The sequence below is a fragment of the Notolepis coatsorum genome (genome assembly GCF_963971535.1).
Source record: "Notolepis coatsorum genome assembly, chromosome: 4".
Lineage (NCBI taxonomy): Eukaryota > Metazoa > Chordata > Actinopteri > Aulopiformes > Paralepididae > Notolepis > Notolepis coatsorum.
Genome location: NC_140168.1, coordinates 111,107,797 through 111,123,765, shown reverse-complemented (window position 1 = coordinate 111,123,765; position 15,969 = coordinate 111,107,797). Strand labels below are relative to the sequence as shown.

Here is a 15,969-nt window from a genome sequence, read left to right as displayed (position 1 = left end):
CTCTCCCCCTCCTCTCTCCTCCTCTCTCCCCCTGCTCTCTCCCCCTCCTCTCTCCTCCTCCTCCTCTCCTGCTCTCTCTCCTCCTCTCTCCTCCTCCTCTCTCTCCTCTCTCCTCCTCCCTCCTCCTCTCTCCTCTCTCCTCCTCCTCTCTCTCCTCTCTCCTCCTGCTCTCTCCTCCTCTCTCCTCCTCTCTCCTTCTGCTCTCTCTCCTCCTCCTCCTCTCTCCTCCGCCTCTCTCCTCCTCCTCTCTCTCCTCCTCCCCCTCCTCTCTCCTTCTGCTCTCTCTCCTCCTCCTCCTCTCTCTCCTCCGCCTCTCTCCTCCTCCTCTCTCCTCCTGCTCTCTCCCCCTCCTCTCTCCTTTCCCCCTGCTCTCTCCCCCTCCTCTCTCCTCCTCTCTCCTCCTCCTCTCTCTCCTCTCTCCTCCTCCTCTCTCCTCTCTCTCCCCCTCCTCCTCCTCTCTCCCCCTGCTCTCTCCCCCTGCTCTCTCTCCTCTCTCCTCCTCCTCTCTCCTCTCTCACCCCCTCCTCTCTCCTCCTCCCTCTCCTCCTCTCTCCTCTCTCTCCCCCTCCTCCCTCCTCCTGCTCTCTCCTCCTCCTCTCTCTCTCTCCCCCTCCTCTCTCCCCCTCCTCTCTCCTCCTCTCTCCCCTGCTCTCTCCCCCTGCTCTCTCCCCTCTGCTCTCTCCCCCTCCTCTCTCCTCCTGCTCTCCTCCTCCTCTCTCCTCTCTCCTCCTCTCTCCTCCTGCTCTCTCTCCTCCTCTCTCTCCTCTCTCCTGCTCTCTCCTCCTCCTCTCTCCTGCTCTCTCCTCCTCCTCTCTCCTCCTCTCTCCTCCTGCTCTCTCTCCTCCTCTCTCTCCTCTCTCCTGCTCTCTCCTCCTCCTCTCTCCTGCTCTCTCCTCCTCCTCTCTCCTCCTCTCTCTCCTCCTCTCTCCTGCTCTCTCCTCCTCCTCTCTCTCCTCCTCCTCTCTCCTCCTGCTCTCTCTCCTCCTCTCCTCCTGCTCTCTCCTCCTCTCTCTCCTCCTCTTCTCCTCTCTCCTCCTGCTCTCTCCTCCTCCTCTCTCCTCCTGCTCTCTCTCCTCCTCCCCCTCCTCTCTCCTCTCTCCCCCTGCTCTCTCCCCCTCCTCTCTCCTCTCCCCCTGCTCTCTCCCCCTGCTCTCTCCTCCTCTCTCCTCTCTCCTCTCTCTCTCCTCTCTCCTCCTCCTCTCTCCTCTCTCTCCCCCTCCTCTCTCCTCTCTCCTCTCTCTCCTCCCTCCTCTCTCCTCCTCTCTCCCCCTGCTCTCTCCTCTCCCCCTGCTCTCTCCCCTCCTCTCCTCTCCCCCTGCTCTCTCCTCTCTCCTCCTCTCTCCTCCTCCTCTCTCTCCTCTCTCTCTCCTCCTCTCCTCTCTCTCCCCTCCTCTCTCCTCCTCTCTCCCCCTGCTCTCTCTCCTCTCTCCTCCTCCTCTCTCCTCTCTCACCCCCTCCTCTCTCCTCCTCCTCTCTCCTCTCTCCTCTTCTCTCCCCCTCCTCTCTCCTGCTCTCTCTCCTCCTCTCTCTCTCCCCCTCCTCTCTCCCCCTCCTCTCCTCCTCTCTCCTCTCTCTCCCCCTGCTCTCTCCCCCTCCTCTCTCCTCCTGCTCTCTCCTCCTCCTCTCTCTCCTGCTCTCTCCTCCTCTCTCCTCTCTCCTCCTCTCTCCTCCTGCTCTCTCCTCCTCTCTCCTCCTGCTCTCTCTCTCCTCTCTCTCCTCTCTCCTGCTCTCTCCTCCTCCTCTCTGCTCTCCTCCTCCTCCTCTCTCCTCCTCTCTCTCCTCCTCTCTCCTGCTCTCTCCTCCTCCTCTCTCCTCTCCTCCTCCTCTCTCCTCCTGCTCTCTCTCCTCTCCTCCTGCTCTCTCCTCTCTCTCCTCCTCTTCTCCTCTCTCCTCCTCCTCTCTCCTCCCGATCTCTCCTCTCTCCTCCTGCTCTCTCCTCCTCTCTCCTCTCTCCTCCTCCTCTCTTTTCTCCTCTTTTCCTCCTGCTCTCTCCTCCTCTCTCCCCTCCTCTCTCCTCCTCTCCTCTCCTCTCTCCCCCTCTCTCCCCCTCCTCTCTCTCTCCTCTCTCCTCCTCTCTCCCCTCCTCTCTCCCCCTCCTCTCTCTCTCCTTTCTCCCCTCCTCCTCTCTCCTCCTCTCTCCCCCTCCTTTTCTCTCCTCTCTCCCCCTCCTCCTCTCTCCCCCTCCTCTCTTCCCCTCCTCCTCTCTCCTCTCTCCCCCTCCTCTCTCTCCTCCTCCTCCTCTCTCCCCTCCTCCTGCTCTCCTCTCCTCTCTCCCCCTCCTCCTCTCTCCCCCTCCTCCTCTCTCTCTCCTTTCTCCCCCTCCTCTCTCTCTCCTTTCTCCCCCTCCTCCTCTCCTCCTCTCTCCCCCTCCTCCTCTCTCCCCTCCTCTCTCCCCCTCCTCCTCTCTCCCCCTCCTCCTCTCTCCTCTCCCCCTCCTCTCTCTCCCCCTCCTCTCTCCTCCTCCTCCTCTCTCTCCTTTCTCCCCCTCCTCCTCTCTCCTCTCTCCTCCTCTCTCCCCCTCCTCCTCCCCTCTCTCCCCCTCCTCTCTCCTCCTCTCTCTCCTTTCTCCCTCTCCTCCTCTCTCTCTCCTTTCTCCCCCTCCTCCTCTCTCTCCTCTCTCCCCCTCCTCTCTCCTCTCTCCCCCCCTCCCCCTCCCCTCCCCAGGAATATGACTTTGTCTTCACCATTGACATCAACGAGGGCGGTCCCTCCATGAAGCTGCCCTACAACGTGACTGAAGACCCCTGGCTGACGGCGCACAACTTCCTGCAGAAGAACGAGCTCAGCCCTGCGTTCCTGGACCAGGTGGCTCACTTCATCATGGAGAACACCAAGGGGCACGTGCTGGAGCCGGCTCAGCCCGGCGCCGTCGACCCCCTAACCGGTGAGTCGCCGGAGGGTACCGGTGCCGCGGGTCGGCCAATCAGAAACTAGGATTTAGATAATCCATTAGGTCACATGATATGATTTTTTTGATAGATTTCTTTGATTTTTATTTGTCTCGAACATAGAAACATAAAACAAGTTTAAAAAAACAAAAAGGTAAATAGTCAAAGACTATTTCCATACAATAAGTGTTCGAGAAGGAACAGGGGGAAGTAAAACAACTTATCAAGCCCTGCCCCTTCCTTACAATATTTTACATTATAATTTAATAAAAATAAAAATAATATAACTAATAAAAAATAAAATAAATAATTTTTTTTTTATATATCCAAATGAGAAAAAATAATAGGCAGTCACATTACTGCTCAAGCTCCTCTCTCTTATGTGTCCACAAGTGCTTGTTTATAGCTACCTTTAAATGTATTGATATTTTTGCTTAATTTTATATTTGCATCCAGAGTGATACCCCACAAACTGCAATGCACATACTTTTAAGAGTTGTACGTACCGTAGGTTGCATTAAAGCTAATGTCCCTCTAAAATTATAAACACTCTCTAGCCGTGAACATTTTTTGAATGTTGCTTGGTAATTTGTTTTTTATTGCCAGAAACATAATTTGTCAGGAGGATGTTGTCGACCAATTGATCAGTCCAATCTGTGAAAGTGCTTTCCCCCCGCATTATTAATTACAATAAGTATTGGTTATGTTGGGCATTAAGATTCTAGTTCTTATTTTAGAGACTCATTTATGACGACCACATGCTGCCCTACTGTCTGGTCTGGAGAGGGTGTAGACTACCACATGCTGCCCTACTGTCTGGGGAGGGTGTAGACTACCACATGCTGCCCTACTGTCTGGTCTGGAGAGGGTGTAGACTACCACATGCTGCCCTACTGTCTGGGGAGGGTGTAGACTACCACATGCTGCCCTACTGTCTGGGGAGGGTGTAGACTACCACATGCTGCCCTACTGTCTGGGGAGGGTGTAGACTACCACATGCTGCCCTACTGTCTGGGGAGGGTGTAGACTACCACATGCTGCCCTACTGTCTGGGGAGGGTGTAGACTACCACATGCTGCCCTACTGTCTGGTCTGGGGAGGGTGTAGACTACCACATGCTGCCCTACTGTCTGGGGAGGGTGTAGACTACCACATGCTGCCCTACTGTCTGTCTGGGGAGGGTGTAGACTACCACATGCTGCCCTACTGTCTGGGGAGGGTGTAGAACTACCACATGCTGCCCTACTGTCAGTCTGGGGAGGGTGTAGATGACCACATGCTGTCCTACTGTTGGTCTGAGGAGGGTGTAGACTACCACATGCTGCCCTACTGTCTGGGGAGGGTGTAGACTACCACATGCTGCCCTACTGTCAGTCTGGGGAGTGTGTAGACTACCACATGCTGCCCTACTGTCGGTCTGGGGAGGGTGTAGACTACCACATGCTGTCCTACTGTTGGTCTGGGGAGGGTGTAGACTACCACATGCTGCCCTACTGTCTGGGGAGGGTGTAGACTACCACATGCTGCCCTACTGTCAGTCTGGGGAGGGTGTAGACTACCACATGCTGCCCTACTGTCAGTCTGGGGAGGGTGTAGACTACCACATGCTGCCCTACTGTCAGTCTGGGGAGGGTGTAGACTACCACATGCTGCCCTACTGTCGGTCTGGGGAGGGTGTAGACTACCACATGCTGCCCTACTGTCTGGGGAGGGTGTAGACTACCACATGCTGCCCTACTGTCTGGGGAGGGTGTAGACTACCACATGCTGCCCTACTGTCTGTCTGGGGAGGGTGTAGACTACCACATGCTGCCCTACTGTCTGGGGAGGGTGTAGACTACCACATGCTGCCCTACTGTCAGTCTGGGGAGGGTGTAGATGACCACATGCTGTCCTACTGTTGGTCTGGGGAGGGTGTAGACTACCACATGCTGCCCTACTGTCAGTCTGGGGAGGGTGTAGACTACCACATGCTGCCCTACTGTCGGTCTGGGGAGGGTGTAGACTACCACATGCTGCCCTACTGTCTGTCTGGGGAGGGTGTAGACTACCACATGCTGCCCTACTGTCTGTCTGGGGAGGGTGTAGACGACCACATGCTGCCCAACTGTCGGTCTGGGGAGGGTGTAGACGACCACATGCTGCCCTACTGTTGGTCTGGGGAGGGTGTAGACTACCACATGCTGCCCTACTGTCAGTCTGGGGAGGGTGTAGACTACCACATGCTGCTCTACTGTCGGTTTGGGGAGGGTGTAGACTACCACATGCTGCCCTACTGTCTGGGGAGGGTGTAGACTACCACATGCTGCCCTACTGTCGGTCTGGGGAGGGTGTAGACTACCACACGCTGCCCTACTGTCTGGTCTGGGGAGGGTGTAGACTACCACATGCTGCCCTACTGTCTGTCTGGGGAGGGTGTAGACTACCACATGCTGCCCTACTGTGGGTCTGGGGAGGGTGTAGACGACCACATGCTGCCCTACTGTCAGTCTGGGGAGGGTGTAGACTACCACATGCTGCCCTACTGTCGGTCTGGGGAGGGTGTAGACGACCACATGCTGCCCTACTGTCGGTCTGGGGAGGGTGTAGAACTACCACATGCTGCCCTACTGTCAGTCTGGGGAGGGTGTAGACTACCACATGCTGCCCTACTGTCGGTCTGGGGAGGGTGTAGACTACCACATGCTGCCCTACTGTCGGTCTGGGGAGGGTGTAGACTACCACATGCTGCCCTACTGTCGGTCTGGGGAGGGTGTAGACTACCACATGCTGCCTTACTGTCAGTCTGGGGACGGTGTAGACTACCACATGCTGCCCTACTGTCAGTCTGGGGAGGGTGTAGACTACCACATGCTGCCCTACTGTCTGGGGAGGGTGTAGACTACCACATGCTGCCCTACTGTCAGTCTGGGGAGGGTGTAGACTACCACATGCTGCCCTACTGTCTGGTCTGGGGAGGGTGTAGACTACCACATGCTGCCCTACTGTCTGGTCTGGGGAGGGTGTAGACTACCACATGCTGCCCTACTGTCTGGTCTGGGGAGGGTGTAGACTACCACATGCTGCCCTACTGTCGGTCTGGGGAGGGTGTAGACTACCACATGCTGCCCTACTGTCAGTCTGGGGAGGGTGTAGACTACCACATGCTGCCCTACTGTCAGTCTGGGGAGGGTGTAGACGACCACATGCTGCCCTACTGGCCGGTCTGGGGAGGGTGTAGACTACCACATGCTGCCCTACTGTCAGTCTGGGGAGGGTGTAGACCAGTGGTTCCCAAAGTCGGGGTCGCGACCCAAAGGTGGGCCGCGAGCAGCCACGGGTGGGCCGCGAGATGATTTAAAAATAAAATAAAAATAAAAATATTTAAAAAAAAATTGTCAGGCCACTGAACTTAGAAGCAGGCCAGGACAGTGTTTCTAGTTGTATTTTAAAATTCTATTCTATTGTATTCTAAAATGTGACTATATGGTTTTATATTAACTTAATAAATAAACAAAAACGAAAAATCTACTTATTTCAACGAACATTTCAAACTAAATAACAGATTATGCACATAAAACGCTGAAAACAACCGAAGCAACAATAGTATTTTAATGAGGCTATTATTATTATCATTATTATTTTGCAACAAGTTAGCCCTCTCATAAATAGCACATATAAATGAATAACTAACTTGAACTAACTTAATAGGATTGAAGTGATATTTGGCTTAAAAAATCAATCGTCTGGCAAAAAAAAAAAAAAAAAAAAAAGCCAGACGATGTGCATTGGGCCGCGGCTCTCTGACACCTTATTTTCTGGGCCCCGGCCTGAAAAGTTTGGGAACCCCTGGTGTAGACTACCACATGCTGCTGCCCTACTGTCGGTCTGGGGAGGGTGTAGACTACCACATGCTGCCCTACTGTGGGTCTGGGGAGGGTGTAGACTACCACATGCTGCCCTACTGTCTGTCTGGGGAGGGTGTAGACTACCACATGCTGCCCTACTGTCGGTCTGGGGAGGGTGTAGAAGACTACCACATGCTGCCCTACTGTCAGTCTGGGAGGGTGTAGACTACCACATGCTGCTGCCCTACTGTCGGTCTGGGGAGGGTGTAGACTACCACATGCTGCCCTACTGTCTGGGGAGGGTGTAGACTACCATATGCTGCCCTACTGTCGGTCTGGGGAGGGTGTATACTACCACATGCTGCCCTACTGTCAGTCTGGGGAGGGTGTAGACTACCACATGCTGCCCTACTGTCTGGTCTGGGGAGGGTGTAGACTACCACATGCTGCCCTACTGTCTGGTCTGGGGAGGGTGTAGACTACCACATGCTGCCCTACTGTCTGTCTGGGGAGGGTGTAGACTACCACATGCTGCCCTACTGTCTGTCTGGGGAGGGTGTAGACTACCACATGCTGCCCTACTGTCTGGTCTGGGGAGGGTGCAGACTACCACATGCTGCCCTACTGTCTGGTCTGGGGAGGGTGCAGACTACCACATGCATAGCTCGCTACACTGCCCAGCCGCACCCCTCTGGCAGACTTCTTATAGTGACATTATTGTAGTAAAGTGCAGTCATGGCTTGTATGCTTCACATTTGTTTAGATTCTTACCTGGGTGTTTTGTACCATTTCTTCACGGACAGGGTCCGGCCGGTACATCCCTGGCTCTGGTGACGGCAGGACGGGCTTCGGCGCCGACCCCTTCACCGGTACGTTTGGATTCAAGTGAACTGAAGACGCATCATCATCATAGCTTTGGAATTATAATAATTATATATTATTATATTATATATATAATATATTATTATTTTTTTCCCTTGTCGGCTACTATTATCAGCAAACATTGCTAAACGTGGGTTAATTTAGAATGTGTATGTTGTTGAGGTGACACCTCAAATTAGGGTTTGCTTACATTTCGGTAGGCCCACAAAGAAAGGGGCCTGTGTGGATTAAGTTGGATTTTTGAAAATGTCATTTAAAAATCTACTAGGACAAGTCTAGGGAGTTTTAACACCGTCATGTCTTTGTCAAAATTAATAAAGATGAGCTGGAACCCACATTTTATCATTTGTGTTCATGACAAGAACAATGTTATGACATTGCTCAGTGCGAAAGTGCAGTGCAGTCGTCTGGTAATCCGGAGGTTCTCGATTCCCTGCTCCTCCCGGGCAGCGTGTCGAAGTATCCTTGACTGAGCAAGACACTTGACCTCTAATGGCTCCCAATGAGCAGGTTGGCACCGTGCATGGTCGCCTCCGTGTGTGAATGTGAGGAACAAATTGTAAAGCGCTTTGGATAAATGCAGCCATTCACCATTTATGACATGGATTCTCTTGTGTGTCCCCCCCCCCCCCCCCCCAGGCTCTGGCCGGTACATCCCAGGGTCAGAGTTCCCCACCCGGCCCTCTGCAGGCCTGGCGGACCCTTTCACAGGTGAGACCGACCGACCGTACGGAACGAAGAACGCAACTCAATGCAAACCAAAGCCACAGCATACACCAGGGTGTTAATTTGTCTTAAAATGTCTTAAATCCGACTTTCGGAGGTCTTAAAAACATGCCATGTCATCTTATGTTTCATTGTGAAATCTGGGGGGAAACTATTAACGGGAGATAAATCAGGCTTTTTTTTTCTTTCACGCAAACGGTACGCAGTGGGGCGGAACTAATAACATGGTCCTTAATGTGTGTCGCCGTCGGGAGCTATTTCAGAACACCGGAGCATAGGTAACACGTTATTCAAGCCGTAGCGATAACGCTGACGTTTAGTTTAGTTTAATTGATTTGTATTTATTTGCACTCGTTAATTTAACATGGGAAAGTGCAAATTTAATGAGAACTGGCTCGACAACCCTCTGTTTGCACCGTGGTTGGTCCCAGTGAAAGACATGTACGAGGCCCTCTGTTTGCACCGTGGTTGGTCCCAGTGAAAGACATGTACGAGGCCCTCTGTTTGCACCGTGGTTGGTCCCAGTGAAAGACATGTACGAGGCCCGCTGCAAACTCTGCAAAAAGGATTTTAAACTGGGGACGATGGGAATAAAAGCAGTGGAGTCACACATGCACAGCGCTAAGCATGTTACCTCTGAGTCACACATGCACAGCGCTAAGCATGTTACCTCTGAGTCACACATGCACAGCGCTAAGCATGTTACCTCTGCAAAAACCCGCCTGCAGACAACTTCAATATCAAATTTATTTTCGACGCCGACGCCGTCCACATCAACTGCTCAGGGACAGGTAGTCTACCACCAATTACATCTGCACCTGTCCGGGTAACGTTCGGCTCCACGCCAACCCTTGAAGCTGAGGTACTGTGGGAAACGGTCGCAAAGCATCAGTCCTACAATGGAAATGAGGGACTAGGAGAGGTATTCCATGCGATGTTCCCTGACTCGGAAATCGCTAAAACATTCACATGTGGCAAAGACAAAACGTCCTACAGGTTTGGATTGGCCCCTTACATCCAAAATAATCTATTCACGGATGTAAACAAGGACACGTTTGTGTTGATGTTCGATGAGCGCTTCACCCCACCGTATGTATTTTTTTGTCTCCCACCCACCCACCCCCTCCTAATGTACAGTCTCCTCCCCATCATATGTATATATATATATGTTAGGATCTCTGGGTAACAGTACTGTATATTTGCATATCATATATGTCACAAATTTAACAGTACTATATACCTGTATGTCCCTATGCCATAAATGTCATGATGTCATGTATGTTGTGTATGTCATAAATGTCACTATGAATTGAAAATGGGGGACCCTGATGTAAACAAGACAAACATCTTTCTCTGGTCTGCATCCCCTTAACAATTGTGTGTATTGAGCCGTACTGTATTGTACCCATTCTGCAATCTGTTAAATAAAGTTTTCATTCATTCATTCAACTAAACCACAAAAACAAAACAACTGAATGAATGAATGAAAACTTTATTTAACAGATTGCAGAATGGGTACAATACAGTACGGCTCAATACACACAATTGTTAAGGGGATGCAGACCAGAGAAAGATGTTTGTCTTGTTTACATCAGGATCCCCCATTTTCAATTCATAGTGACATTTATGACATACACAACATACATGACATCATGACATTTATGGCATAGGGACATACAGGTATATAGTACTGTTACATTCGTGACATACTGTATACGATATGCAAATAATATACAGTACTGTTACCCAGAGATCCTAACAGAAAATATTATATACATATGATGGGGATGATACTGTACATTAGGAGGAGGGGGGGGGGTTGGACATTTACGGTGGCCAGTTTATAATTGCAGCCTCCCGTAGGTGCTCTTTAATAAGAGCGGTTTTGAATGTGGGCAGGGGTAAAGTGGGTTTTAGGAGTGAGGTTAAGCAGTAGTCTGACCAGTTTGTTTTGTGATGTTTGTAATCTTGTTTTTAGTGCCTTTGAGGTGCTTTGGTACCATGAGGTCCAAGCATAGTCGTAGTACCCTTGAATGAGTGTACTGAGAGTACCCATGATTTTTGCCATTTTGTTATTGTGAAATTGGCATTACATTTTATTCTGAGGGGCATTAAAAAGTCTTAAAAAGCCTTAAATCTGACTGGGCTAAACCTGCAGATACCCTGATACACACACACACAGGGCTCTACAGTGCGACCAAATTGCTCGCATATGCCCCTAAAAATATGTGTGTGCGAACCGTAAAAATCAATTATGCGCACGCTGTGCGAATACAGATTACAGTATCTCTCTCGTCTTTTTTTTTTCTCTCTCATCTTTTTTTTTCATCCGCCGTGAGAATCGTTAAAAAACTACAAGTCCCACATTGCACTCAAGCCAACGGTCCAATCACAGTAGAGTGACGTGACTGGTTTCATGAGAAAGAAAGCAAATGACCAATCGGAAGCTCTCATTTGGCTTGTTTACTTCCTGAAACGCCACCATTGCGATATGCGAGAGTTTCCTGAGACATGCAACTTCTAGTCTTACCAATAGCAATATATTTTAGAACACCTAGATTTAGCGATAGCAATAGTAATATAACGTTAATGCAACAAAACGAATGCCTTGCTTTGTTAATCATAACGTTGATGCAGTAGCGTATGCCGTTGTGTTGACTGTAACGGACATGATAACAACATAACACTGTGTACACATTCAAATTGCGATAATCGATTCTAACATTTTCAAATCGATGCAGTTGAATTTTCCCCTTAGGATCGATGCATTGTTACACCCCTACACCAAAGTAACTGGCCCACTGTGTATGTGTGTACAGCTAACTTGGCTAGCGTTATCAACAGCAGAGTTGGGCAATAGGGTCCAGCTGCAGCGCCGGACGGCCGGAGTGCAAGCGGTGTGACGTAATTGGCAGACTCGACTGTCAATCAATGGTCTACCTGACACGCAAACTCATAAACAATGTTTCTGTACTGGAGGTATACAGTATTTCAATAGGCAACCCTGGAAGGATTATTTCTCTAGAAGAGCAACACAGCCAAAACATAGGCATTGTATGCATAAAAGGGGCTAAAGTTAAGTGACTGTTACTTTTGTAGCAGTAGTTTGATTTGATAGTTTATTTGATAGGGACAGCACATGTTAATGAACATCAAGTACAAAATACAAAATGTAAACATGCAGGGTTGTAGCAAGAGCTAATTTACACACATGCACGCACAGTACAAATATACATTTATTTTTGAAAAAAATAAAAACTCTTTTACTTGAAATATTTTCACTGTGCTCCTAAATATTTTTGGGTGCTCCTAAATTTCTTTGTGTGCTCCTAACTTTTTTCATTTAGGAGCACCTGTGCCCCTAGTGAAAAAGGTTAGCGTAGAGCCCTGATATTCGGAGGCCCTTGTTTGTGACCGGGCTCCCTCCAAAAGACTTGGCACACGCAAACAATTTTGATGATGATGATCCTATGATGATGAAATGTGTGTGTGTTCAAACTCACATAGCCGGGATTTTCCATCACCATGTATCTTTTCCTATGATGTTTTTAACCTTTTCCCCATCTACAACTATTTTAGAGTTACTTGGTTTGATTGTTGTTATTTATTGACGAGCCTGGCATGTAGCAAAGGAAGATAAATCCATGTCTCGTCGCAAAGATGGACAATAAGGTTTTCTTGCATCTTGAATAGACTGCTGCAATTATTATAAGATGAGAAATGTGTGGTAGGATTCTCTTCAGAAGATCATCAGTGTTGTATAACACCTGGACTGTCACCGCTTCTTTCTCTCTACTCTATCTTTCTCTTCTTTCCCTCTTGTCTTTTTCTGTCTTTCTCTTCTCTTTATTTATTTTTCTCTTTCTATCTTCTCCCCCCCTCTCTCCCCCACCCTCTCTCTCTCTCCCCCCCTCTCTCCCCTCCCCCTCTCTCTCCCCCTCTCTCTCTCTCCCCCTCCCCCCCTCTCTCCCCCCCTCTCTCTCCCCCCCCTCTCTCTCCCTCCCCCTCTCTCCCCCCCCCTCTCTCTCCCTCCCCCTCTCTCCCTCCCTCTCTCTCCCTCCCCCTCTCTCTCTCCCCTCCCCCTCTCTCTCCCCTCCCCCTCTCTCTCTCTCCCCCCCCTCTCTCCCCTCCCCCTCTCTCTCCCTCCCCCCCCTCTCTCTCCCCTCCCCCTCTCTCTCTCTCTCCCCCCCCTCTCTCCCCCCCCGCTCTCTCCTCTCTCTCTCTCCCCCCCGCTCTCTTTCCCCACCCTCTCTCTCTCCCCTCCCCCTCTCTCTCTCCCCTCCCCCTCTCTCTCTCTCCCCCCCCTCTCTCCCCCACCCTCTCTCTCTCCTCCCCCCCCTCTCTCTCCTCCCCCCTCTCTCTCCCCCACCCTCTCTCTCTCTCCTCCCCCCCCTCTCTCCCCCTCCCCCCCTCTCTCTCCCCCTCCCCCCCTCTCTCTCCCCCCCTCCCCCCCCCCCCCCCCCCCCTCTCTCTCTCAGGGGCCGGTGCCTACACCTCAGCAGCCCACAGACAGACCTCCACAAACATCTACTTCCCCAAGACGGAGGCCGTGATGTTTGACCAGGCCAACGCCACACAGATCCTGGGTGAGCATCTCTTCTTGTGTGTATGGAATGTTCTATATGTGGAATCACAATTTGTATAAATATGAAAATGTCCACCAAATTGTTCAATAAACCACCGGAAATGTCTTGGCAGCATCTCGAAACCTTTACCCTCATTAAAAAGTGCAAGGATCTATGCATATGCAAATAGTTCTGCACATATTACAATCTGTACAGTCAAAGTCCTGCCTCCAAGGGAAGTTAACAATTAAACAAAAAAAAATTATGTTTTTGAGTGGAGGTGGATCTTTAACCCTTTCACTGCCACACGACAGAAGGTTAGCCCTTCACTATTAACACCGGCTGTCGTGTGGCAGTGAAAGGGTTAAATAAATGAAGGGGGGGGGGGTTATTGAAAGGTGTTGTTGGGGTAGACTTGGCGAAAGGTTTCCCCACCTGATCCAGTAACTGTGTCTCCACCGTCCAGCCAAGCTGAGGGAGCTGAACCACAGCGCCCCCCAGGAGCACAAGCTGTCCGAGGACGTTCTGGAGAGTCTGCAGGGGCTGCTGCAGAGCGTGTGTGGCCCCGCCCAGCAGGCCCCCACCCCCCCCACCATCCAGCAGATCAACCTGCTCTGGAAGGCCGCGCACTGGCCCGAGGGTACTACAGCTTCCCGGTCCTCGTTAACCCTTTACTGTCACACTACAGGAGGTTAACCGTCTGTAGTGTGGTAGTGAAAGGGTTAACCGTCTGTAGTGTGGTAGTGAAAGGGTTAACCGTCTGTAGTGTGGTAGTGAAAGGGTTAACCGTCTGTAGTGTGGTAGTGAAAGGGTTAACCGTCTGTAGTGTGGTAGTGAAAGGGTTAACAGTCTGTAGTGTGGTAGTGAAAGGTTAACCTTCTGTAGTGTGGTAGTGAAAGGGTTAACCGTGTGGTAGGGTTACCCCCCCCCCTTAATTTATTTAACCCTTTCACTGCCACACGACAGCCGGTTAACCCATTACTACCAAAGGGTTAACCGCTTCTGTAGTGTGGTAGTGAAAGGTTAACCGTCTGTAGTGTGGTAGTGAAAGCGTTAACCTTCTGTAGTGTGGTAGTGAAAGGGTTAACCTTCTGTAGTGTGGTAGTGAAAGGGTTAACCTTCTGTAGTGTGGTATTGAAAGGGTTAACCTTCTGTAGTGTGGTAGTGAAAGGTTAACCTTCTGTAGTGTGGTAGTGAAGGGTTAACCTTCTTTAGTGTGGTAGTGAAAGGGTTAACCATCTGTATTGTTGCAGTGAAAGGGTTAACCTTCTGTAGTGTGGTAGTGAAAGGGTTAACCTTCTGTAGTCTGGTAGTGAAAGGGTTAACCGTCTGTATTGTTGCAGTGAAAGGGTTAACCGTTTGGTAGTGTGGCGGTGAAAGGGTTAACCACACTTAAAGGAACACGCCAACATTATGGGATGTTCTTACCGTCGTCTCCAGAGTCAGACAAAGAAGACAAGATACCAATTTCCTCTCTGCACGTTCAGTAGAAAGCTATCCGGCTGCTAGCTAGCCTAGCTTAGCACAAATTAATGGAAGCCGATACGGACCAGCTAGCCTAGCTGTTGGCCAAAAAACACTTCTCCCGGAGTTTTAAGCTAGGCTAGTGGTCCGTATCCGCTTTCATTTATTTGTGCTAAGCTAGGCTAGCTTGCAGCCGGATAGCTTTCTACTGAACGCATTTCCCATAATGTCGGCGTGCTCTTTTACAGCAACCACAAGCACCTCTGAAGTTCTTAAATAATTTACGAGGCCGTGCAGCATTTCAAAGTAGAAATTAAATGTAAGTGTTTCCTACATCTATTGCAGAGACGTAGGGATTTGACCATGTACGAGTAGTCGGCGATAATGCATTACACTTCAGGGGAATTCAGGGGTTCCTCTGTATATAACTCCGCTAATCTTCCCGTTTGCCCCCCCCCCCCCCCCCCCCCTCCAGACATCGTGTATCCCGTCCTGGACATCCTGAGGCTGGCGGTGCGCAACCAGCAGGTGAACGACAGTCTGTGCGGCGAGGCGGAGGGCGTGCAGCTCTGCAACCACCTGCTGAGCCTGATGCGACCGGACGGCCTGCCGGCCAACCAGATGCTGGCGCTGAGGACTCTGTGCAACTGCTTCGGCGGGCGGCACGGGCGCGCGCTCCTCATGACCCAGCGGGAGGCAGTGCTGACGCGCGCCGCCGACCTGGCGCCCGTCTGCAACAAGAACATCCACATCGCCCTGGCCACCCTGGTGCTCAACTACGCCGGCTCCCTGCACGGCCGCACCGACCTGGAGGCCAAGGCCCAGTGTCTGTCCGTGGCCAGCACCGCTCTGGAGTCGGTGCGGGACAAGGAGGCGGTGTTCAGGCTGCTGGTGGCTCTGGGCACCACGCTGGCGTCGGACCAGACGGCCCGGGATCTGGCGCGCTCCCTGGGGATTCACTCCCAGATCCACAAGTACTCCTCGGCCTCGGACCCAGCCAAGGTGGGGGAGTGCTGTCAGCTGGTTTTAAAAGAACTGCAGTGATGTGTGAATGACTAACGCCAACATTATACCTGCTGCCTATTATTATTATTATTATTATTATTATTATTATTATTATTACTACTACTACTCGGTTCTGCTCAATCAACTATGGTGGAAACTTGACTGGTTGCATGTCCTGCAATAAAAAAAGATGTACAGATTAAACCTTTCATTACATACTGTATAGCCTGTGTTTTTATTCTTGTTACTGGAAAAACAATCACTCACTCCTCTTTGCACACTGCTCCATGGATAACGCGATTGATTGATTGATTGAACACTTTATTAACAGATTGCAGAATGGGTACAGTACAGCTCAATACTAACAACTGCTGAGACCAGAAAAATACTTTCGTCTTGTTTACATAAGGGTCCTCCATTTTCAATTCATCAAGACATTTATGACATACAAGACCTACAAATATACGGTACTGTGTAAGAAAAAGAGATCATAAAAAAATATATACATCCGAAGGGGAAGAAACTACATTGGCGGTGGGTGGGATTTTGACATTTACCGTGGCCAGTTCCTAATTGCAGCCTCCCGTAGGTGCTCTTTGAGAGCCTGAGCGG

General features: G+C 50.7%; 1 protein-coding gene across 1 annotated transcript in view; it reads left to right on the top strand.

Annotated features, from left to right (window-relative positions):
* Positions 1-15,580, top strand: part of plaa (phospholipase A2-activating protein) — a 43,419-nt gene extending 27,839 nt beyond the window's left edge. Inside the window, exons 9-14 of the mRNA XM_084311781.1 lie at positions 2,665-2,884; positions 7,519-7,584; positions 8,237-8,308; positions 12,802-12,909; positions 13,355-13,528; positions 14,828-15,580. Coding sequence (XP_084167907.1) covers positions 2,665-2,884; positions 7,519-7,584; positions 8,237-8,308; positions 12,802-12,909; positions 13,355-13,528; positions 14,828-15,396 — 1,209 coding nt within the window. The 3' untranslated portion in view covers positions 15,397-15,580. The remainder of the gene's footprint in view (positions 1-2,664; positions 2,885-7,518; positions 7,585-8,236; positions 8,309-12,801; positions 12,910-13,354; positions 13,529-14,827) is intronic.
* The last annotated feature ends 389 nt before the right edge of the window (positions 15,581-15,969 follow it).